Source organism: Vitis riparia, chromosome 1 (genome assembly GCF_004353265.1).
Source record: "Vitis riparia cultivar Riparia Gloire de Montpellier isolate 1030 chromosome 1, EGFV_Vit.rip_1.0, whole genome shotgun sequence".
Taxonomy (NCBI): Eukaryota; Viridiplantae; Streptophyta; class Magnoliopsida; order Vitales; family Vitaceae; genus Vitis; species Vitis riparia.
The window spans coordinates 5187502-5212685 of NC_048431.1; the positions used below are offsets into that span (position 1 = coordinate 5187502).

Here is a 25184-nt window from a genome sequence, read left to right on the forward strand (position 1 = left end):
ATTAATAGGAAGAGGTAGAGGAAGTTTATAAATTGTTATGGAGGATTAAAGCCCATTTTGTTGGCCAAAAACCCAAAATTTCCTTAAGAGGGTTTTTAAAAAGGGGTTCATTAAGTAGTCATGATAATTAATATATTAGGATTTTACAAAAAATTTAAAGATAATAAATAATTTTTTTCTCAAAATCTATTTAATATTCATATAGTTTTTATTTTGCTTTTTTTTCTCTCTCTTTTTTTTTTCTTTTTCAAGTTGTAACTATTATCTTAATTTATATTTCGTTTTTAAGGTTCAATTATTGTTAATTTTTTTTTTACTAATATTCATATAGTTTTTATTTTGTTTTTAATTTTTTTAAGTTTCAACTATTATTTTAATTTATTTTTCATTAATTTAACATTTCATCATTGTTATTTTTATTTTTTATTTTGAATTTTTGAATTTTAAAATTTAATTAAATAACAATTGTATGAGACATGCACAAATTTATAAATCATGAATTTATGTATATGTTTTTTTTTTTTTTTCATTTTCTTTGTTTTTTTTCCATACCAAATTACTAAAAAAATTTATTCACATGTATAAATGTTAAATATAATTTCTTGTTCATATGTTTATACATATATGAGATAATTATACTAAATGTACAACACATTTTCACATTTTTATTAATATCCATAAAAACATGCAAATATATGTTGGGGTGATGATGAAACAAACTTGCAGTAATTTAAAAGAAGAAACAAGAAAAATTCGAATGGAAGTAAAAAGAGATTCATTTGTTTAGAGGCTTGCAAATTGCAATGTCCTAAAGACAAAATTTTGGCACCCTACTCTTGATTGCAACAGTAAATGGTGTCTTTCTTTCAGGATACAACTCTTAAACTGATATAAAGAGGGCAATCTCCTATTTATATCTTTGCAAACCAAGTGTTGTGTCCCCTCCAAAGGTTGTGTCTCCTTCATTAGACATGTTCTTTTCATTCACCAATTTTCTAAAAATATATTCACAATAGATAGACTTGTATATGTTTGATACAACTAGGATAAATATCTTATATATTTAGTGCAAGTGTTTTGTTTATATGTGAATATATATATATATATATATATATTGACCATAGGTAGACTTGTACAAGTTTTGTACACCTAGTACAAATGCTTAACACATTTAGTGTTGCCTCATACATATGTGAAAAGGTTAACAAATAAAAATAAAAAAATAAAAAATTATATTTGACATTTATGTATGTATAAACAATATTTTCAATGGTTTGATATTAAAAACAAACTATGAGGATCAAGAAAAATATGCAAGTAGAGATGTGTAAATAATAAAGGGTATTTTCGTTCAAATTTTTTTATGGACTCCATGGTAATTATGCAAAGTACACATCTTTTAAAGTTATTATCAACCCATCTCCCCGTTAAATGTAATTGTCCCATATAATTAAAAACTAAGAAGGCTTAGAATTCTTTCTTATCATTTTTATGTATTTTATATTTTAATAGAAAAATATACAATATAATTATAAATAAATATACAATGTGGTGCTTTGGGTTTTGATGAGTTGTTCGAACCTTTAATTCACGCTAATTCTAATATTTTTGGATTGATATTTTTCTAATCTAAGATCAACTATAACTCATTCATAGCTTGCCTACACTAACTCGAATATCAGGTGATGAGAACTCAAATTGTATGCTGGGATGACTATAAAAAAGCTTATTTTAGTATGTTTGAGGTACTTATGATAGATCAATTCCTTTATTTTGTTGATAATGTCTTTAAAAAATTTGTTTTGACGTGTTTTATGAAAATTTTGCAAAGTTAATCATATCAAGAGCACTTTAAGCACTCACCCAGAAATAAGCATCTAAGTGGGGAACACTATCACCAAAAGTCCACATCATTTGAGCATGACCCTAAAATAGTGCACTAAAAAGATCCCATTGTAGATTATACATCTTGGAAGTACCAATATAATTTGCACATTTGGAGAAGCGTGCTTAAAGATTGTGCACCTTGGAATGGTAAATTAGATTGCGCACTTAGGGGACTTTATCTATATTAGGCACTTCCTGTTACACATTGAAGGGACTTCGAGAACTCAAAACCTTACATCGGGATGACTCTAAAAGAGCCAATTTTGGTATGTTTGAGGTGTTCATCATCCCTCACATCATATGGCTATAGCTTCCACTCAATCACCCAATTCCTGAATTATAATATCTGTGAACCGCCTGGTTGTTAGCTAGGACGTGTCATCCATAATGAACTTAGAATTCAATTTCATAATCAGCGAATGTCAAATATTCTTTTCAGCTTCATCTCCATTAATCTAATAATTTGCTCCTGACCAGCAATTTACTCCCACGTCCTTCCGTACCATAAACTGGAGCCACCTAATTTTATATTTTGATCTTCACTATTTGCTGACGGCTAACATTAATTAATGCCTGTAACATGAAGACCACTACTAGACTTCTCTGCGTTGTTAGAGACATTACACCAAATAGTTCTCTTGATTCCCTTCGAGCCTAGGCCCCAGGTTCCATTTCAATTGGATCGTGGAAGTTTCAACTTATACGTGGATGTCATGACAGGCTACCCTCCAGGATAGAAGCATCTGGAATGAATGGAAACCAAAGAAAATAACAGGAGATTGAGATTGACATGTTGGATTTTTCTCTACGTTTTTGCATTAATCCATGATACTGAAACTCCCGCTTGCACAACATCGTTATAACTTTAGAGACAATGTTTTCTTTTTCTTTAGTGTCTTTTCATCATTGTTATTTTGCCCTCCATATTTATCATCTAATGAATAAAGCAGTGGGGAAAAAGGTCCGATCCGTGCCTTTTTAGACAGTAGTCAAGTAAATCATTGGACAGTGGACAGAATGTCTAAAGCAATTCCAATCCTCAACCGTCATCTTTTGCGATTCATATTTTTCTGAAAAAACAAAAAATAACTGAAAACATCATGATTAAAGGGATATATCAAATCATAAGTAAAGATGTTTGCTAGTAATCATACAAAATCTTGGACGCGCCCAGCTTGATCCGGTTGGTGTTTATTTATAGCTGGGGGTCTTTGAAAAGCCATGAGAATTTCTCATGAAGTAAAAGCGAAAAAATAACAGTGATAGTACTCTAAAACAGACTGGCATGACCTACTTCTTTATTTACAGGTAAGATTCCATCGTGGCATGGTTTGCATCCACCACAATTAGAGGAAGCCGTGCATGCAGGATTAGGACAAATAACCTAAAATCCGATAAAATCAAGATAATGGAATAAAATATTGCCGACTATATTTGTTTATTCCTATGTTCTCATCCCAGGGATGTTGGTTGTTGAAAATTCAAATGGATGCTATAAAATCAAAATCAATTTGAGTACAGTGAATGGATTGAAATTCAGAGTTTCAAAAGAAATATAACCAGTCAGGTTATGACACATGTATAATTTAGGTTTTATTATTTTATAGTTAAATTCCATCTCATTATTTGGTATCTTTTGAACCAATTTATTTATAACAATTAATCCGAAAATGCAAAGACAGATCATAGAATTCAACTGCTGTTTAGCTTCCCTCACCTACGACAGTGAGGGCAATCATGAACTGCATGCCACTCATGTTGGTTGTTCAGAAAAAGCACAACTACATCCAATTTTTCAACCTTGTTTTCTGAACGACCAAACAGTAAGTAGAGAGGGAGGTATGGAATTCTCGTCGGAAAATAAAAGAGGGGGACTGTTGAAATTTTAAAAAGCTTCTTTCTCTTTCTTTCAAACATGAAAGAAGGAACATCGATCACCATAAATAAATACAAAGCAAAACCCAAGAAAACTAACATAGTATCACTCAGTTTACCCTTTTTTTCCTTTTTTTTTTACAAGATATGAGATATAGAATCAAGGCATTTCCGTAGCGTTAGTTTCCTTGTTCACATAACTATTAACTAGGGCAAGCGCATTGCTGGTGAACTTCTTCACATTCTCAACCCGATCGCATACTTCCGATTTCACGGCGCCGTCTGGCGCGTCTTCGAATCCATCGGTGCACGTATCCTCGTTGGTAAGCGCGGCGCTCATCCACGTCTGCACGTTACCCATCTGAAACCTAAACGATTCACCGACTTTCAGCTGCCGCATCTGTTTGAGAGAGCCGCGAATCTGGTCGATGGCGTCGCCGAAGGTGGAGAAGCAATCATGAAGGGCAGCTGCGGTTCGGGGCGCTGCGCCGTAGTCCGCCTGGCGGGAGAGGTTGGCCACGTAGGAGGCCATGTGGCGGGCCCTGGAGAGGCTGATAGCAACTGCGACGCGGGCCAGGTGGGCGGGGCTTTGTTGGATGGTGTTGGCATAGGCGGAGAGGGAGGTGTAACAGAGTTTTGGATACAAAGTTGCGTTGCAGCTTGTACGGATGAAATCGACAGCTTTGGAGTTGTCGGGGTATGTGGTGGGGGTGGCGGCGGCGGCAGCGAAGAGTAACGCCGCTGAGAGGAGAGCGACGTGGAAGAGAAGGGTGTGTGTTTTCATAGCGTTTGGAAACTGGAAATTGGAAGCAATTTCTTGGGAGCAGGGCTAACCTGTTGATGTTGGTTGACACCCTTGAAGAGGGTTTTTGGACTTTAATAGCCGCAGCGCTTGCCCTATATTTACTTGTTTGCCATCCTTTGTTCATCAAAATAACCATCATGCCACTTTTGCACAAATGGCTTTTTTTTTTTCTTTTTTTTTGGTGATGAATTTTCCTAATTTCACACCCTATTTTTATGAAATTAAACAATCTAGTACGAAAATCCTACATATAAATCTTCTTCTACCAAATATTCCATGTGATAATGAAATATAATAGAAAATTATCAAAGCCATCTCATGTTCAATTCTTTTTATAACAAATTATCCCCTATTATTTAAAAATATAATAAAGAAAATAAACATAAATAATATAAGTAACTTTCAAAATTTTGCAATTGATACATAATTATAATGTCATATTTCCTTATAGAAATAACAAAAGTCAATATTGGATTTCTCAATAAAATAAAAAAAGCTGATCAAAAGAAAAAAAAATTATAAGATTACACCAAGTGATAGATACTTCTCTATCTTATGTAATATTCATGCATGTTGTTATTCTTTTTTATCCATGAAATGTTTCTATCATTTATAATGTTTTTTATATTTTTAAATTAAACATTAATTGTCTGTACATTACAAACAATGCGGACACATTTATAATGTTTTTTTTTTTTTTTTTTCTATCAGAAAGAAAAATGATGGCAGTTCCTTACGAGACGTGCACAATGCGGACACATATTTGACACCCAAAAATATCCCTGGTCAAATAATGCTTAATATTCAATGTCACTGCCATACTTGACGGTGTTTATGGAGCAAAAGCCACGCCACGACATAAGAAAAAAAAATCTGGACTAAAGACTCTGCAATATGTTGAAAGAAAAAAGGAAAAGAAGAAATTAATGTGGAAGATGAAATTCTGGACATTTACAATTATGCAGATGGTTATCGTACACGTTAATTCAGCATTTTGAAGTTTCATTATATCCTACCAATCATTTTGCACAAGTTATATTTTTTTCCAAATTTATTTTATGATTTAATTAAAAAATGATTTTACAAAGAAATAAAACAGTTGACAGATATGATATTTGTGTTGGGACAGTTATAATTGAGGAAATGGCATCCAGTGTTTCCATGGATCCATCACTTTTCTTAGGGATTTGTTGGAAAGCTTTGGTCATTAAAAATGTTCGAAGCTGAAATAGATAAAGAAGAAGCAACTTTAAAATAATATGTACTTTTAAAATCTTCTACTAAGGAAATATGGGCAAGGCATTAGGCATAGTGGGGATGCAGAGACAACATCAGGAAAGCAGGCCCGTAACAAGGGCATCCCACATTAGGAAATGAACACATTTGTCGTACCAAAGGGCTTCCTAAATTGGGAAGTGGACAAATTTGTCAATTTAATATTTTGGACCATTCTGTAATTTTGTGTCGAGTGGAGAGGAGAGGAGAGGAGAGGCATTTGTGGAAGCATATTTTATTCGGGTGGCAGACGGCGGGAATCGCGCGTGCTGTGGGAAAGCGATCCCAGCCGCCTATCTTGCACGTAGCTTTTAATTGCGGCTGGTGCTGTGGTGCGTGCAACCAGGAATTAACGATCATATGTCAGAGCACAAACTGACGCTCTTGTAATTCAATCTGACGGTCCTTACTCCTCAGTCCTCAGCGTGCCATCGCAACTTAACCATTTTTTTCTGCCGACCACTTTAGGGAGAGGGAGGGGAGTTTTGGAGGTGGACGACTGCTCGACCCACTACTGCAAAGCGTGAAACTTTAGTCGTAGTCCCGTAGATGGTGACTGGGTCCCACTCCCACAGTGGACCTCATATGTCTCACCACAACCTACTTTTCAATTGGATGAAGAAGGTACACGTGGACGAGCCACCCCGGCATGTCATTTGAAACAAAATTTAAAAAATAGTTAGGTTACACGTTTAAATATTATACAACATTTTGGTGATAAATATTTGGGAAAAGAAACGGATAGGAATTGAATATGAATATTCAACAGGTTTCAGAACTTTAATTCTGAGTAGTAGTGGGTCTAGATTGAAGCCCGAAGGGCAATGGACTAATTTCCATATGAAAAGGGTAAGTAGGCCGGCCTTAGCCATCATCATGCTCTAAAAATAATTGTGGCGGTCGGCGTAATTTGCTCAATTTGGGGTAGTGGAACAACTCACAGCAGCGAGGCTGGGACAGGGTCTGAAAGCTTGTAATGAGTGTGGGCCGGATTTGTTGGTGTGGTGAGTGAGGTTAGTTAGAGTTTGTGAGTAGCAGGGTATGTGTTTATCATAATGTTTGCATACAAAGCTGTCAACTGTCTCCCGGGAGTGACCCACCGCAACTGCATCATGGCCAAGTCAAAGAGTCTCCCGCATTCGAGTCCGTGATTGATGGAAGCTTTCTACGCTTTAAAACATCCTCGTAAAATTGCTGTCCCAAGAACTTGGCCTTCAAATTTTCAGAATATTTTCACAAATTAAAGCAATTGTCGGACATTGGACTGTATTAAGTGGGAGCCCTTTTTTGAAATAAAGTATTCGACAGCATCTTTCACCAAAATAAAAAGGGAAAACAAGTGGACATCATTCTTGAAGTAGGGTATTATTACAAGAGACTAGAGAGTTCTATAATTTATTTTGGATCATCAATACAAGCTCACACATGCCAGGCTTGGGCTTGTGTTGAATGAGCCTGGATTATTGGATCTCTCATGGAACTGTGGACTCAGTTGTTGTTGATGGCTTAGTCCAATCGTATTCTTACAAAGGTGCCTAGCTATCAATATATCTTTAAATTGCTAAAATAAATGGAGCTAGAGGTGGATCGGAGGATTACCATCTGGGCTCTCCATATTGAGCTGAGCATTGTGAGAGTCTGCATAGAGTTGGATGGTATTGAAGAGTTGGATAATTTGGCCATGAAGTGGATTCGGATTTATAATGAGCTTAATTTTGTCTTATTTCTATTTTGATTTTTTCCTTTATTTTAAAACTAATCACAGAGTAGAAAGTGCAACTCCAGCATTATTGCAAACTTTCAACGAAGTAGTTGATGAAAGCCTTCAATCATGGAGCTGAAAACGAAACACAAAAGGTAAAACTGGAGGGGAAAATGTTGAGAATATTTTCTCCCTCTTGTTTATTTGACTGGAAAGAGACAAAGGACAAATGGACGATGGTAACTTGGCAAGAATATCTTTTGAAAATCAGGGTAACATGAATAAAGCTGGGGAACTCCGGAAAGCCTTTTCTAAATTCTAATCAGCATCAAGGAAATTTCCATTCTCCAAACAAATAATTACACCATTCTCCTTGATCCATGTTGAATTATGTGGTGATTAGTTTGGAAATTTTGAACTTTCCTTATTAATCAAAACCCAATTGTGAAACCGATTTTAGAAACAACATTGAAAAAAAGAGAGAGTAAGTTTTACTATTATTATTTTCAATTAAAACACAAAAAATAAGTTTTTTTTAAGATTGTTTTAAAAAAGGGAAAATTACCCTTTAGAAAGGCTTTATTTTGTTTAATTACCAAGACTACCCTTAATAAGTGAAAAACAACAGTAAAAAAAAAAAAATATTCTTTAACCTAACTGTAGCTTGTCAATATTGAAAAAGAAAAAATGGAAAGAAGAAAAGGTTATAACACTTCAGGTTATGATATGAAACCGTCTTCACAAAACTTGTTGTTTTATGTGAATCTAGCAAGAAATCCATTAAATGTAAGATTTTTTTTTAAATGCCAAAAAAAAACAAAAATACGTTAGTTTATGCAAAAAAAAAAAAAAAAAAAAATGGATTGAAGGAACGAAATGTTAATAATTTTAACAATATAGATCTAAAATATTAAATCTGAAATATTGAAGGAGGTTTTGAGAAAAAAATTACATTTTTTTTTTGTTTATGTAAAATGTTATTTAATTTTTTTTAATATTATTTTGGTCATATTGAAGATGTGTTTTTTTTTTAATTTATTTTCCGGGTGGGTTGTTTGATATGATGATTATTGATTTCCATTGAAAATGTTTGCACTTTAGTTTTGTTGTTGAGATTTGTTTAACATGGCAGAAGAAAAAATTTTCTCAGTTGTTTCATGCTTGTTTGGGATCACTTTATTTGTGTATTTATGAACATATTTGGATTTTCATTGAAAATTGAAATCCCTTTTGTATGAGACCACTTTGTCTTTTATTATGAATGTTGTATAAGTATTATTTTGGTACGATGTGTTGAATGCCTAGTACTTTGAAGGTTGTGTAGAAGAACCATTACTTCAGTTATAAAGTACAAGTACAATACAAATGCAATAAGGTTACAATGAAAAAAATATTAACATTAAGATATATTACAATATACCAAAATGACAAAATATTGAATTCGATTTTTATTGAACTATCATTTCTAGGCTATCATGTTGTATTCTTATCATAAAACATCCTTACAAACCAAAATTATAAAAAGGCAACAAAAATACACTATTATAATTTCAATACATGAAATTATTGATGGTAATCCAATGATGTATAAAAAAAATCTATAAAATTAATTTTTTTTATATAAAAATATAGAGGTACAATAAAAATAAAACTAAAATTACAATATAAATACAATAACATTATGATATATTATGATAAGGTAAAATTTTAAAAATTTCAAATTTCTTATGAAATTGGATAGTTGTAGGTTTTTTGGCATATCCTCTAATATACAACAAATATTGTTCTTTATTATATAAAATATGTCTCAATTGATTATAATTTTTATTTATTTATTTTGTATTTGTTGTAAAATTTTCATTGGTTATAATATTGTGAAATAGATTGATTTGATTGTCGATGAAAGAAGACGTACTTCTCAATTGGTAAATGGACTTGAGAAATTCATGGTAAATTGGTCTAATAAAAATGTTAGACCTAATAAAAATGTTAAGCCTTTAGAAGAATTATTAAATCTACCCACCATTCTCAGTAATTTTTTTTTCCAGTCCATCCTTAAGAGTAATTCCCCCTTTAAAAAATGATTATCTAAATATAAGGATCGATTAAAAATAAAACATTACATATACAAGTTATTTTTAGAATATATTTAAAAATGTAGAAAATAGTTTAAAATTATTTCAAATTTCCAAATATGCATTTACTTAGAACAGTTTTCAATAATTGTTTTTAAAAGTTATTTGTTAGAACTATTTCTTTTAAATAATTATCAAACAAGAGCCTAGTTATGAAAGGATAATGACAATCTCATATTAGGGTATGTAAAACATTCTCAACACAAATAAGCATATTTATAACAAGTACGATTTTTTTTTTTCAAATTTTTACAAATTTATAAGAAAAAAAAAAAAGTTTCGAGCACTTGAGCACTTTTAAGGAGTGCTTAAAAACTCCAAGTAATTTTTCAAAATTTTCATTTGTTTAATCCATTTTTTCAAAAATTAAATTTTCAAGTCTTTATACCCTTTTTTTTTTCATTAAACTTGCCAGATTGCCCTATTACATGCTTACCTATTGACCAATATTTTTACATGATAAACTTAAATCTTCAAATGCCAAAGATTAATACCTAACAAAGTATGTAAATGCATATCAATCCAAATATTTATAAATTATAATTTATTTTTTATATAGAAAAAAATAAGAATAATAAGTTTAAAGAAATGTATAAAAATAATTTGTTAATATTAAATCTATTTTTTTCTTCACTTTTTATTTGCAATCATTTTTATTATTTATTTTCGAGGTTCTTTGCATTTTTTTCTTTTTTTCTTTTTTGAAGAACCAAAAGTAGGTATCTCATTACCATGAATAATAATAATAAATTACTTAGAAACTTATGCAAATATTTTCAAATTATTAAATCTTTATGTAAAACAAGAAAAATAAATGTCATGTGTTTGAAAAAATATATAAAAATAATTTATTAATTTTAAACCTATTTTTTATTTGTTTTTATTTTTTTATTTTTTTATTTTTTCTTTCTCCTATTTTTCATTGAATTTTTCAAGAACTAAGCATAACAAAAAATAAAAAATAAATTTAAAATTAATAAATTATTTTTATAAGATTTGACAAATTTATTTTACATTTTTTTTTCATCTTTCATATAAATAACTTGAAGATACAGAAATTTTTTTAACTAAATTTAATTATTTTTTATATTTCACTATATTTCTTTTATGATAAATCAAATATATAGAAGATTTGTTTTTTCTTTTTGATAAGATTTTCTTAAAAGCAAACGTCTCGTGCAGTTCAAGAATGGACTTGGAAAGGAGACTGCATCCTTCTTGCAGGTTGCAAGTTCTTTTCAGTACTTTGAATTTCGTAGATGTTATTTAATGATTATTTTTCAATAATCAAAGTATCTTGTTATCATAAAAATAAAAAAATAAATTTAAAATTAATAAATTATTTTTATAAATTTTCATGAATTTCTTTTCTTTTTTTCATCTTTTATATGAAGATTAAATAACCAAATTTAATTATGTTCTATATTTCTCTATACCTTTTTTTTTATGATAAAATCAAGTATATATGAGATTTTTTTTTCGTTTTGAAAATTTTTTCCTAAACGCAAAAGTGACGTACGGTTCAAGAGTGGACTTGGGAAAGGAGATTGCATCCGTCTTGCAAATTTGAAGAGTGGACTTGGGAAAGGAGATTGCATCCTTCTTGCAAGCTGCAAGGTTTTTTCCAGTACTGTGTGAATTTCGTGGATGCTATTTAATGATCGATTTTCTTCTTGGTAAAAGGATAAAAAAGAACACACGTGCAGAACAGTCACATTGAACGAAATATTGAGTTAACGTGTTGGGTAGTGCAATGGCTATGGGACTGTTGATCAGAAATTGGGTGGAATGGTTAAGGGATTTTTGATAAGGGGCAGTTTTAAAAAATAATTTCTAAATTACTGTAGTATGAAAAATAATTTCAAATCTATCGTAGTTTTGTCCAAGTAAAAAAGGGAACAAGTGAAAAATTGTCTATTCAAAAGGCGATTTATGAACTTTAAAAAAAATTGTCTTTTCAATACACGATTTTTAAAATTCCATTTTTTTATATGAGAAATTGTTTCTACGATATAAAAAAAATTTAAGATTTTCACGAAAATGAGAAATCGTCTCTTCAAGAGACGACTCCTAAAGAGATGATTTAAAAAAAAAAAAAAAGTGAGAAATCATCTTTTGAAGAAACGATTTTCAATAATAATAATAATAATAATAATAATAATAATAATAATAAAAACCAAGTGAAAAATCGTTTCTTAAAGAAACGATTTCTATACAAAAAAATATACATGTAAAAAATTCTCACTTAAAAAAAAAAAAATCAAGTGGAAAATAGCCCCTTGAAAAGATAATTTTTATACAAAAGTAAGAAATTCTAAAAAAACCTAAGTAGACAGCACAAAAGTGAGAAATTCTCACTTTAAAAAAAAACAAAACAAAACCTTAAAAATCCTTTTTTTTTTTCATTCTTTATTCTATTTATACAATAATATAATTATTATAAATATATATTATAAAATTAATTAATTTTATTTACTAAATTTAATATATAAATAATATACTAAATTTAATATAAGATAAGTAATGTTTATATATTATTTTTTTCTTTCACTTTGGAATTAAAAAAAAACTATTATCAATTTTATGTGAAAATTGAGTTTAAATTTTTTTTATTAATTTATTAAATAAAAAATAAAAAAACAAAAACGTCATAAATTGCCTCTTCAAGAAACAATTTTCAAAAAAAATAAAAACTTTAAAAATCCATTTTTCATTCCCTACTATACTTATACAATAATACAATTATTAAAAATATATATTATAAAATTAATTAATTTTATTTACTAAATTTAATTTATAAATAGTATACTAAATTAATTTAAAAATTAATTATTTAATAAATTAATGAATTTTTTTTAAAACTCATTTCTCATAAAAAAAAAGAAGATTATTTATCTTATATTAAATTTAGTAAATAAAATTAATTAATTTTATAATATATATTTTTAATAATTATATTATTGTATAAATATTAATTAAGTGAGAATTTTTCACTTTTATGAGACAATTTCCTACTTAGGTTTGAAAAGAGGATTTCCCATTTGGTCTTTCTTACATATATATATATATATATATATATATATATATATATATATTATGGAAATTGTATTTTTAAGAGATGGTTTTTCACTTATAATTTATTTTCTTTTTCCTATTTAGACAAAATTACGATAGCTTTAGAATTATTTTTGCTATTACAATAATTTAGGAATTATTTTTTAAAACTGCCCGTACTCTTATAAAAAATCCATGGTTCAGCTCCTATGGCCTCCTACAGCCATGCGACCCACTCAACTACAGCGGCTTTTAACCCATATTTCTTCACCAAAAAAACCCATGTGTATATATATATATTTCCAGCTACAGGAAACATCTTATCTTCATCAGAAAACTCTTTCATTCAATCTTTCTGAATTATCGTTTCAAATCAGTCCATAATTCTATTACTGAACCATGTACCAAAACGACTCCCAAAAATTCTCGGCTTCACCTGCCCCTCAGCGCCTCCTTATACCTCCAGTCAACCTGCGATGGCCACGGGTATTCCGATTATCTCCACCGGCAATCTTCAACCTGGAACTGAGGTCCCTTGGTCCACCTGTCTTTGTGGTTGTTGCTCCGACGTCGCAAATTGTATGTGCTTCTCAAGATCCTGTTGTCTCCGATGAAAGCTCTTCAACTTATTATGAATGTTCATTACTTGTGTTGCAGGTTGTATTACATGCTGGTGTCCGTGCATTACTTTTGGGCAGATCGCTGAGATTGTTGATAAAGGAACGGTCAGTAAGCATATATTATTAGACACGTACGAAGATATGGCCTAGCCTTGGTGATTATACATATATTGCCGAGATTATTTTTAAGATGTTTGGTGGTGATTTGATTTTAGGTTGTTGTGCAAGCGGCGCCGCTTACACAGCACTTGCATGTCTCACGGGTGGTGCCTGTTTCTTCTCCTGCTTCTACCGCACCAAATTGAGGAAGCAGTTCAGGTTGAAAGGGAGCCCTTGTTCAGACTGCCTTGTTCATTGCTGCTGCGAGACATGTTCTCTGTGGCAGGAGTACCGCGAGCTCACTCGCCGTGGTTTCGACATGTCCCTGGGTACTCCACCTCTCTCTCTCTTTTTCTCCCACGCCCATCGATGCCTGCAATAATAGTATTATATCTTTTACATTGACTAATAATTACACATTAATAAACGAAAATAATTAGAAAAACTCTTTTGGAACAACTTACCAATACATTAATTGGTCAAGTAACTGGGAAAAGCAGTTGACTTAAGAAAATCATAGCATGGTTTTGGCTGATCATGCTGTATTTGAAATTGTTTAGGATGTGAAGGAAATATGGCGGGACAGAATCGTGGACTGGCGATGGCTCCCGTGGTGGAAGGAGTCATGCGGCGCTAGTCTAGCGTTTTTGGACCAGACAACATTATGCTAGGTTGTGCTAAAATAATTTCACTACCGAATTAATATTACCAATCAATTTCTAGCAATTTATTTTTAATCGTGTTATAAATGCTTGTAATGGCGAATGTAAATCACCATTGTATTAATTTCAGTTATGAGAAATTCCTCTTAATCATGCTTACTATATGATTATACAGTAATGATAGAGAATCAGTAGATCAATTTAAGCCCAATGTGTTATCTCTACATTGAGGCCATGGTTTTTGTCTCCCATTAAAAATTGGATTGGGTTGAGCATGAACTTCCAGATCATGTTAGCCTGAATTTAATTCTCCAGAGGTTGGGTCGAGACTGGACCAGTTTACTTCCGGCCCAGTTTGAAGTACTTTTCACAACTAAAATGAATTCTATTCATTTGAATAAATTAGCTAGCAAAATAAACACAGACATATTTGTCTGCATCCTTTACGCATTCACATGATCCATTTTCATTATAATCGTTTCTCATTAATGAATTTTGAATTGCTAATAATCTAATTTAAATTATTAAATAAATTAAGTATTTTTCATAAAATAATTTAAAGTTAAAAATGACTTTAAGTATTAAGTTAAAATAGTTAACTTATTTTTAATCCCATTTTTTTTTATCTTATTTACCTACTAGAAAGCAAATTTGAACTGGTGGCACAAGGATTTTTGGTCCTCTACTCTACCAGTTGAGCTATTTTGATTATTTCTTATACATCATCCTCATTTTACTAGATGATTTGGTCTATGTCAATTGAAAAAAAAAAAAAAAAAAAGGTATTACCAAAAAAAGTATTATCTAGGACTTGGAATTTCTTGGATCTTAAAAAAAAAAGAACTTTGTAAGTTTTAGTGGGAATAATGATATGTACTGTGAATCATTCATTCAAACGGGGATTTCTTGCTCAAAGATGTTTGTTGGTACATGTATTATATATATATAGAGTTGTAAGAGGAAATTTTTTTTGCACGGATTCCTTTGTGAAAGAGTAGAGTCAATGATAAACATAATGAATTTTGAACCGCTAGCAAAAAGAGAGCATAGGATAAATAGTTAGGGAGGCAAGTAGGCTTTTTTTTTAGGATAGAGGACCTGAACCCTCATGATTTTTAAAGTTGATGGATTTTCTTCTTATTATAAATTTCATTGTTGTCTATATTGACATGTATGAGAATATATTTAATAACCATAACTCCACATCCATTACTCAATTTTTATAAAAATAAATATTAATTAAAATTGTTAATAATAAACATTAATTACAACTAATGAAAACAAATGTTAATTTAATAACTTAAAAATAAATTTAAGTTAATTTTATCAAAAAATCTTAATATTTAAAATAAAAAATAAATGATAAGTTTCAAGTTAATAATTTAAAAATAATTTAATAAAAAATTAATTTAAATTATTAAGTAGTAAGTATTAAATTTTACCCAACACTCACTAAATTATTTTATCATATTCCTTATACAAAAATTAAGTGTTTTTTTTTTTTTTGAAATAGGTTAAAAGTATTCTCTAATACTTGGAAATGCTCTTTAATTAAAATTAGGTGTTGATAAAAGGTTTAAAATCATTTTTTAAATTTTAGAAAATCATTTGATAGATGATTTTTTAAAGAAAAAAAAATGTTATATGATATGATCTTATTTCGATCGACTTTCAAAAACTCTTTTTTAATCTTAATAAAAGTTTTTATGTTTATTTGATTAATTTTTTTAAAAAAAATCTATGATTTAAAAAATATGTTTAATATAGAAGTTATGAAAATATTAGTTATTGTAGAACTTTATTTTGATTTTGTGAAACCAAGGTTTGGTTAATCTCAATTTTGATAATAACAAAATAAGATTTGAAATTAATGATTACATTTCAAATGTGATTTGACAAGAAGATTTCCAAAGTTGTATTCATAAAGACAAAATCAAGTTAAAGGAAATCAATAAAAAGAGAAAGACTTCAAAGAGAAGTGTTTTTCAACACCTAAACTTCATAGGATCTCTTTATAAGGTTGTTGGTGCACTAGGTTTTTTCATGCATTACATTATTTACTTATACACCAAAATCATTCAAGAGTTATTTTGTTTTAAATATTTTAAAATTGGATGATTTCATGTTTTCAACTATAACCTTATGTCAAATGTTTTCCAAACTTGTTTAAAATGTTTAAGTTGGAAAAGTTTATTATTGAGTCAAAAACGGCTCAACTGATTGAGGAACCAGTCGACTTGTTCAGTTTAATCGGTTGAAGAGTGTAAAAACCTTATCTCTCTTCCAAAACACTTGTTCGACTAGTTAAGGTTGAACCTCATCCGATCAAATATTGATTGAAGGACGGTCGAGGTCCAATGGTCACTTGTCATGTATTAAATGTCAACGGCTAGCAAACCAGTTGAATTAAAGCTTTACCGGACAAACCTCCATCGACTAATTTGACTTCTTTACTCTATAAAAAGGTTTCAATCTTTATTGTTTTAAGAGTTTAGCCTTCTCAAACCTTTCTTGAATATATTTGAGCATCGAGAGAGTGTTTTTTAGTGTATCATTGTTCTAAAACTTGCATATCATTAATGCATCATTCAATCCTAGTTTATCTTGTATCATTTGAACCTAAAATTTTGTACTTGGATTTTATGAAATTATTTTTTATCTTCATTTGTAAATCTTTGAGAGAAAAAATCTAAGTGTAAGGTATCACTTAGGGATTCTCAAGTGTGGGATATCACATAAGAGGTTGTTCAAGAATGAGGCATCTCTTGAAGATTGTAAATGGTGTTTAGAGCCAAAAATTCTATTGCATGAAGACTTGGGTTGGAAACTTTGAATTAGTGGAACCTCAAGTTTGGGATTGAAGTTAGAGGAGAGTAGATGTAGGTCGGGTTGCACCGAACTATAAAAATCTTATGTTTGTATGCATTATTCTCTACTTTTTTATTTTATATGCAATTGTCTTTATATTGTTTTATTATATATTTGCATATAATTGTCTCTTGCATTCACATAATTTAAATTTGAAAAAAGAGATTATCACTTTATTCACAACACTCCCCCTACCCAAGGGTGATTACTTTAGGTTGAATTAGCCAATTTTTCTTTAAAAATTATGATTTGGGCTTTAGGCTAAGCTTTTATTAGAACAAAGAAATAGGAAATTATCCTAAATGAGTTCCACATAACCCATATTTTTAGTATATATATAAATAAATACTAAACGATTTTCCTTAAAAATGTTTCAAATAAAACCGTTGCTAACAAAGGCTAACATTATAAAATATTTTAACTAAAATCATTCTCCAACATACTCTAAAGTATTTGATTAAACTTTGAAAATTGCTTTTTAAAATTTAGAGTATCAGTCAAAACAATTTTTAAACAATCACATGATAAATGATTAATCTTCCAAAACATATTTTTTATTTATATGATTCGCCCCAAAAACATTTTTAATGAACTGGCTAACCACACCTAGATATTTATTGCTTATGAGCTCTATATATATAGCTAGCTAACCACAAAACTAAAACTGCAAAATATGATATACTTAGCACACTCACAAATATAGTAATTAATTAAGACATGGCCAAGTTTTACAAGAAAATTTTGTGGTATCTTGCGGCTTCCAAGTCCCTAGAAGAAGCAACAAAAACAAGTACATAAGATGCCCATATATTGCTTTATATTCCTAAATTCGTCATGATGGTTGAATGGATTACTTCTAGATATTTAAGAGAAAATATGGTCAGGTTTCTTATTTTTGGCAAGGATATAATTCTTGTACAATTGACTATCCTAAACAACACATGTAATTTTCAATAATAATATCATGCGAAATTTGATTTTCAATAATTCATTTAGTCGAATTTGACATATACTTTTCGTGAGATAGGATATGTCATTTTATCACATAATATGATGATCTATAATTTAATGATTGAATAGGTAATCTTGAGATGTTGATAGCATATACCTCGTCAAATTACAAATACTAGTTTATGAGAAATCTGCATGTAGTAGATAATAGATCACAATCCCAAGTTTTATATCTCGATCTAATATCATAAGATACTAGAATGAAGTTGACTTTTTATAATAGGATATTGAGTTAACTTTAAAATTGGATTTTGGGAAGCTAATATTTTCTTATGGGTCTCAATGGTTCCCGCTCAAGCTTATATTCCTAACTGACACATTACTTAAGGGATATATGAGTTATTTATTCATGTGTGTATAAAAGCATTTTAGTAAAAACATAAGGTTGCACTAAACCTTATGCATAGTATTTCTAGATTAGGTTAATTAATTAATAAGAGTAAAATAAAGTTAATTAATTAATTATAACTCAAGTAGGCTAGATTAAGTGACTCAAGCTTAAAATGGACTCAAATGACTTAATTAAGCTCAAAAGGAAGCTTATAAAAACCATCTAGGGGTTAGGGCTTCAAATATTCTTCTCTCGTCTTTTCAAAATTCGAAGAAGGAAACCTTAACTTCTATGAGAGGATACAACCATCCTCAAATGTATAGATCCAAGAAAGAGAGTCATCAGACATAAGACCTTTTGATTTTCAAGAGTCATATCAACTTCTTCACCAATTAGAATTGATTTGGGAACATTCATATCATAGACATGGTTCGTATACACCTTAATCTAAAATTTTGATATGATATATGCTTTCGTCATGTAGATCAAGAAATTCTTAGGATAGTAATGTGTGCACCCCAATGATCCAAGGCTTAGATTAGAGAAATCCAGAGATTCCAACACTAGGTTTCTAAGTTTAAAGAACAAAGTTAGCCAATCTATTCATGTCTCTCCGGTTTGTACGATTTGGTCTACACACAAACCTCAACACCCTTATTGCATGAAGAAGAAAAAAAAAACCTATTTGCATCAAATCATAAACAAACAAACCTAGATTTTCCTTGGTTTTTTCTCCAAGGTTTATGCATATAAATATTCTATAAGTTTAATTTAGAATAAAGGTTGTCTATTTTTTTTTCTTCAATGGTTGATATTATTCAATTGTTTTTTCATTTGCTTTTATTCTTTTTATTTTATATTAACCTCTTTTTCCTCATCTTTGAGTTTTTCTTCAACCGGGCCTCACTCTCACTCGAAAGTAGGCAATAGGATTTGCTCTATTGAAAATTCTTTTGTTGGGGATGTTGCTTGCCTTGCTTTTAGACTAGGAATGTTTGAAAATTTTGAACTTTCCTTATTAATTAAAACCCAATGGTGAAAACCGATTTTTTTTTAAAAAAAAACATTGACAAAAAAGAAATAAGCTTACGATTATTATTTTTAAAATAGAATACATAAATATTTGTAATTATTTTTTAAATTCTTATGAACAATAGAAGTTTGGTAATTTATATTTTTTTGTTATCTATATAAGAAATGTAAAATCATGTTTAACCAAAAATGCCACAAAGTAATACAAAAATATCCAACAGAAGATTAGGTTACATAATTTTAGACTTTATTTTAAAATTTTTTTAGAAACAACTAAATTTTTATATTCTATATTTTAAAAATTGTACTATTAAATTTTAAATTTTAAAAATGGAAATAGCTTGTCATAACATGTCTATAAAGAATATATTTTTTTTTTTTACTTTAATTCTAAAAGCAAATATGTAGTGAATTAAAATTGTGAAGTATAACTAGTTAAAAAAACAATCAATTTCTAGCCGGTTATGGTTGAGGCCATAAAGATAATAGGACTAATAAAAAATCCACACACATGACTAATTCTTTGTCAAGGTAGCTTCGTATTTTCATTCAAGTTCAATGCTCCATTTGAATAAAGCAATGAATTTTAGAGGCACAAGAAATACGTCCCACCATATCTCACTCTAATAGGGTTTACTATTGTTGGGATTGAGCCCCTAAAAGCAAGACATGATGCAACAAAGTTAAGCTTAATTGTTCTCTTGCTATCTTTTTGGTGTATTGACATTGATTTGAGTATTCAATCTGTATTTCTTATATTGTACATGACTTAGGTGCATTGGGAGTTGTATAAAAGATACAAGTCATAGGTTCTTTGTAAGTAGATAAGGTGTTCACAATCGGTTCATAGATTTGGGCAATCAAATAAAGATTGTAGTCCACCACCTCCTAATTAGATGGATGACTTGTCTTAGTCATCGGGATGTGTTTCCCATGGTGAATGCACTAGTATATGTAATGCGCATTGGGATCTACAGTGAATCATGACGTAAAACTATCAATTGTTATAATTGATCAAACTACTCTATTGTATGGACTCTTAACCTTGAGAGGATATTAAGTTTGTACCAAAATTAACAGGAGACTTTGATTTATGAGTGAAACCTTAAAGTGGTTATATATTCTTATGGATTTGGTCACTATTGATGGAGACTGGTGACAACATGTATTCTTAATAGAGGTGTTATAATATCTCATGAGATTGAGACAGCATGTCTCTTTGGATGATCCAAATGACATATGATCATGACATTTGTGGTCGCAATAATTCATTTAATGGAATTTGACATATGCTCTTTATAACTAGAGTATATCAATTGATCACATAATAAGTGAAATCTATAACTTAAGAATTTGAGAGGTAATCTTGATAGGTGATAACAATACCTTGTTAAATTACAAACACTAATTCATGAGGAGTTTGAGTGCAATGGATAGTAGGTCACAAACATGAGTACTTAGTGTTTCTTTGTAATATATATAGGGTATTAGAGTACAGTTGATTCTCTATAGTAGGATATTAAATCAATTTTAAAATTTGATTTTGAGGGAGTCAACACTCCTATGGGTCCTAAGGGTCCCTACTTTGAGCTTATATTCATTGATAACACGGTTTATGAGGGTTAAGGGTGTTTTGGTAATTATGCAAGGTTACACAGGGATAAGTGAGTGGTAACTCTAAAATGAGCTAATTGATTAATTAGGGTCTTATATGGTTAATTAATCAATTAACTACCTTTTTGAACTAGATTAAGCGATTCAAGCCCATGGTTAACTTAAATCACTTAAGCCCAGTAAGAAACCTATAAATGCCCCTTTAGGGGTTAGGGTTTTCATGTCTTGATATTTTCCCCCTATAGTGCAAAGAGAGAGCCTTAACTTCTAGCCTTGAGATCTCTACCATCTCAATGCCTAGACACAAGGAAAAGTCATCGAGTGGAAGATCATGGTGTTTATGAGATCCATTACGACTTTGGAGTTATCTACATCGATTAAAATCGATCCAAGAACATCAAGTAAAATCGATCCAAGAACATCAAGATCAAAGATATGTGACTTTATTCTTTAGATCTTTGATTTTTGTGGTATCAATATTGGTTTTTGAATACTTGGTTTTTTGTTGCGAAATATTTAGAGAGTTTAAGATAGATTTTCATGCACCCTATGAAATTAGGGCATGGGAACTGAGTGATTCGGGATTCCCAACAACTATTTCTTTGATATTTAGAATCTAAGACATGAGTCACACCACCCAAACTGAATTTAAATCTTCATTTCATGCTATTGTACTTTTGAAATCAACTCCCACTCAAATGAAAATGGTAGGCCCCATAACCGTTTTTAAAAACATTTTTCTATTCTCCATAAATGTTATGGCCAAGGATCAAGGTGGTATTTATTTTTTTAATCTAAGAAAATTGATTAAAAATAATAATTTTACTATCATAAAATTTGGTGCGAAAAGTGTAATCTTATTTATATATAATCCCAATTATTTTAAAATTTTGGTTTCATGTTTAATTCAATTATTTGATTTCGAAACTCTATTTCATTTCTATATAAGTCTTGAAATTTTGTTGGACCTTTTTCATATTCTCTCACGTTCACGTTTACACTTACTAGTATATATAGAGTTGAATGATAGTCGATTTTTAAAATTTTTTAGAATATGGTTAATATGGAAAATATAGAAAATAATTAAAAATAAGAGAAAAATATAAATAAAAGGGTAGTGTAACTTTAAAATGAAAAATAAAAATTAAACTAAAAGATAAATATAAAAAGATAAAAAAAATATATTTAGATGAAAAATCCCAAATTTTTTACTTTTATTATTATAAGAGTAAGAGGATTCAATATCTTAAAAACCAAAAAAACAAACAAACAAACATTATTGACAATTGTAATATAAAATTATGTGAAATATTTATAGTTTTAATTTTTTTTGATAAATACAAAATTAATAGCAATTAATACTTGTTAATGATAAAATAATGGAATGAAAATGGGAATATAATTATGAAAAATGGGTATAAAATAGAAATGTAGATTGGAAGGAAAACAAAAACATAAAAAAAAAAACAAAAAAGGCTGAAATGGGTAATAGTTAACAGGGAATAGAAAAGGAAAGAAAAAAATACAAAGAAATTGGAATTTATACTCCTCATGTGTCCATGCCAAGGTTTGAAAGCATGTTAAAATTATTATATAAAGTGTAATTGACATAAACACGATTAAAGATATTATTTATTAAATTTTTATAAATAAAAACTAGCTTAAATTTCTTTAATATATTTATATTCATTTATTTTAAAAATTTTAAAATACTTTTATTAAAACATGTTTTATTACATTTTAAATAATTTTTTTAATTTATATAAAATATTTTATTTAAGATTTAATTTCTAAAATTTTATCACAAATGTGACAATTTTTTCTATTAAAATTAATTAATTTAAATAATAAAAATTATGAATAATAATAATTTATCTTATCAAATTAATTTTAATTTATAAAATATTAGGACTTGGTTAATTTTTTTATATTGTAGCATATTTTGAGTAAAATTATATTTTTAATATCTTAAAATAAAAACATTTAAAATTAAAAGGATAAATAAAAAAAATAAGAATGAAGTGATATTAATTTTTTAAAATAAGATTAATGAGATAAATATGAGAAGTAGTTTAAAATAAAAGGATAATATAAAGTAAAATAATAATATAAATTTTAAATAAATAATTTAAAAATGGATAAATAATAATTAAAAAAAAGCTTTCAAAAAAGTCGGCGATGTTTTGACAATTATGCCGATTTTTTTAGACCAACTTTTGCCCACACGTGTCACTCCCATTGCCCATTTTTCGCTCCTTGACCGAAATTTCGTTCATATATCGAGGATTTTTCCGACATTTTACCAATTTGATATTTTAACAATTTTTATCGATTATTGATTTTTTTGTCAATATTTCATTGATAAAAACCAATTTTTTAAATTTTGGTCTAAGCAAAGATTATTTTAGAAATTAATGATAGATAATCAGGTTATCTTGAACTTAAATGTGGATACGAATATGCTGGTCAATTTTCAGGCCATCCCAAAGCATAATTCTCCCTAAAATTTTCTTGAAAGCAAACGTCACGGTTGAAGAATGGACTTAATCCTTCTTGCTAGTTGCAAGGTTCTTTTCCTACTTTGAATTTCGTGCGTACCATTTAACGACTCCTTTTCTTCTAGATAAAAGGAGAAAAAAGAACGCACATGCACAAGAGTCAGTCATACTGAGCTAAATATTGAGTTAACGTGTTGGGTGCAATTACTATGGTGGAGACTGTTAACCAGAAATTGGGTGGAATGGTTCAGCTCCTGTGGTTTACTGCCACCTACAGCCATACGACCCACTCAACAACAGCGGCCTTTGATCCATTTCCTTTCTTCAACAGAAAAACCCTTCTCTCTCTACATACATATCTATATTTCCAGCCACAGAGAAGATTCATCAGAAAACTCTTCATTCAATCTTTCTGAATTATCGTTTCAAATCAGTCCATAAGTCTATTACTGAACCATGTACCAAAACGATTACCAGAAATTCTCGGCTTCGCCTCCGCCCTCAGCGCCTCCTTATACCTCCATTCAACCAGAGGTGGCCACTGGTATTCCGATTATCTCCACCGGCAATCTTCAACCTGGAACTGAGGTCCCTTGGTCCACCTGCCTTTGTGGTTGCTGCTCCGACGTCTCAAACTGTATGTGCTTCTCAAGACCCTGTTGTCTCCGATGAAAGCTCTTCAACTTATTATAAATGTTCATTACTTGTGTTGCAGGTTGTATTACGTGCTGGTGCCCGTGCATTACTTTTGGGCGGATCGCTGAGATTGTTGATAAAGGAGCAGTGAGTAAGTATATACTCTTAGACACGCACGAAGATATAGCCTAGCCTAGCCTAGCCTTGGTGATTATACATATATTGCCAGATTATCTTTAAGATGTTTGGTGGTGATATGATTTCAGGTTGTTGTGCAAGCTGCGCCGTTTACGCAGCACTTGCATGTTGTGCCTGTCTCTTCTCCTGCTCCTACCGCGCCAAATTGAGGAAGCAGTTCATGTTGAAAGGGTGCCCATGTGGAGACTGCCTTGTTCATTGCTGTTGCGAGACATGTTCTTTGTGTCAGGAGTACCGCGAGCTCACTCACCGTGGTTTCGACATGTCCCTCGGTACTCCACCTCTCTCTCTCTTTTTCTCCCACGTCCATCGATGCCTGCAATAATAGTATTATATCTTTTACATGACTAATAATTATAAATAAACGAAAATAATTAGAATTTGTTCATGTTGATAAAAAAAACTCTTTTGGAACAACTTACCAATACATTAATTGGTCAAGTAACTGGGAAAAGCAGTTAACTTAAGAAAATCATCATAGCATGGTTTTGGCTGATCATACTGTATTTGAAATTGTTTAGGATGGGAAGGAAATATGGCGAGACAGAATATTGGAGTGGCGATGGCTCCCGTGGTGGAAGGAGGCATGCGGCGCTAGTCTAGCGTTTTTGGACCAGACGGTATTATGGTAGGTTGTGCTAAAATGATTTCACTACCGAATCAATATTACCAATCAATTTCCATCAATTTCTTTTTAATCGCGTTATAAATGCTTGTAAAGGTGAATGTTAATCACCATTGTATTAATTTACAGTTATGAAAATTCCTCTTAATCATGCTGACTACATTATTATACCGTAATGATAGAGAATCAGTGGATCTCTTCATGCCCAATGTGTGATCTCTACATTGAGGCCATGGTTTTTGTCTCCCATTAAAAAT

General features: G+C 30.2%; 3 protein-coding genes across 3 annotated transcripts; 2 read left to right on the top strand and 1 right to left on the bottom strand.

Annotated features, from left to right (window-relative positions):
- Positions 1 to 3762: 3762 nt before the first annotated feature.
- On the bottom strand, positions 3763 to 4596 carry LOC117920152 (21 kDa protein-like). The gene has a single exon (XM_034837558.1). The coding sequence runs from the start codon at positions 4544 to 4546 to the stop codon at positions 3923 to 3925; it is 624 nt and encodes a 207-aa protein (XP_034693449.1). The 5' UTR covers positions 4547 to 4596; the 3' UTR covers positions 3763 to 3922.
- An 8613-nt stretch (positions 4597 to 13209) lies between these two features.
- On the top strand, positions 13210 to 14089 carry LOC117914851 (protein PLANT CADMIUM RESISTANCE 2-like). The gene is made up of 4 exons (XM_034830356.1): positions 13210 to 13312; positions 13391 to 13462; positions 13569 to 13781; positions 14013 to 14089. The coding sequence occupies exons 1-4, from the start codon at positions 13210 to 13212 to the stop codon at positions 14087 to 14089; spliced, it is 465 nt and encodes a 154-aa protein (XP_034686247.1).
- A 9689-nt stretch (positions 14090 to 23778) lies between these two features.
- LOC117917301 (protein PLANT CADMIUM RESISTANCE 2-like) lies at positions 23779 to 25087 on the top strand. Its single transcript, XM_034833566.1, has 4 exons — positions 23779 to 24105; positions 24184 to 24255; positions 24371 to 24574; positions 24824 to 25087. Exons 1-4 carry the CDS (start codon positions 23925 to 23927, stop codon positions 24898 to 24900), a joined length of 534 nt encoding a protein of 177 aa, XP_034689457.1. The 5' UTR covers positions 23779 to 23924; the 3' UTR covers positions 24901 to 25087.
- Positions 25088 to 25184: the final 97 nt, after the last annotated feature.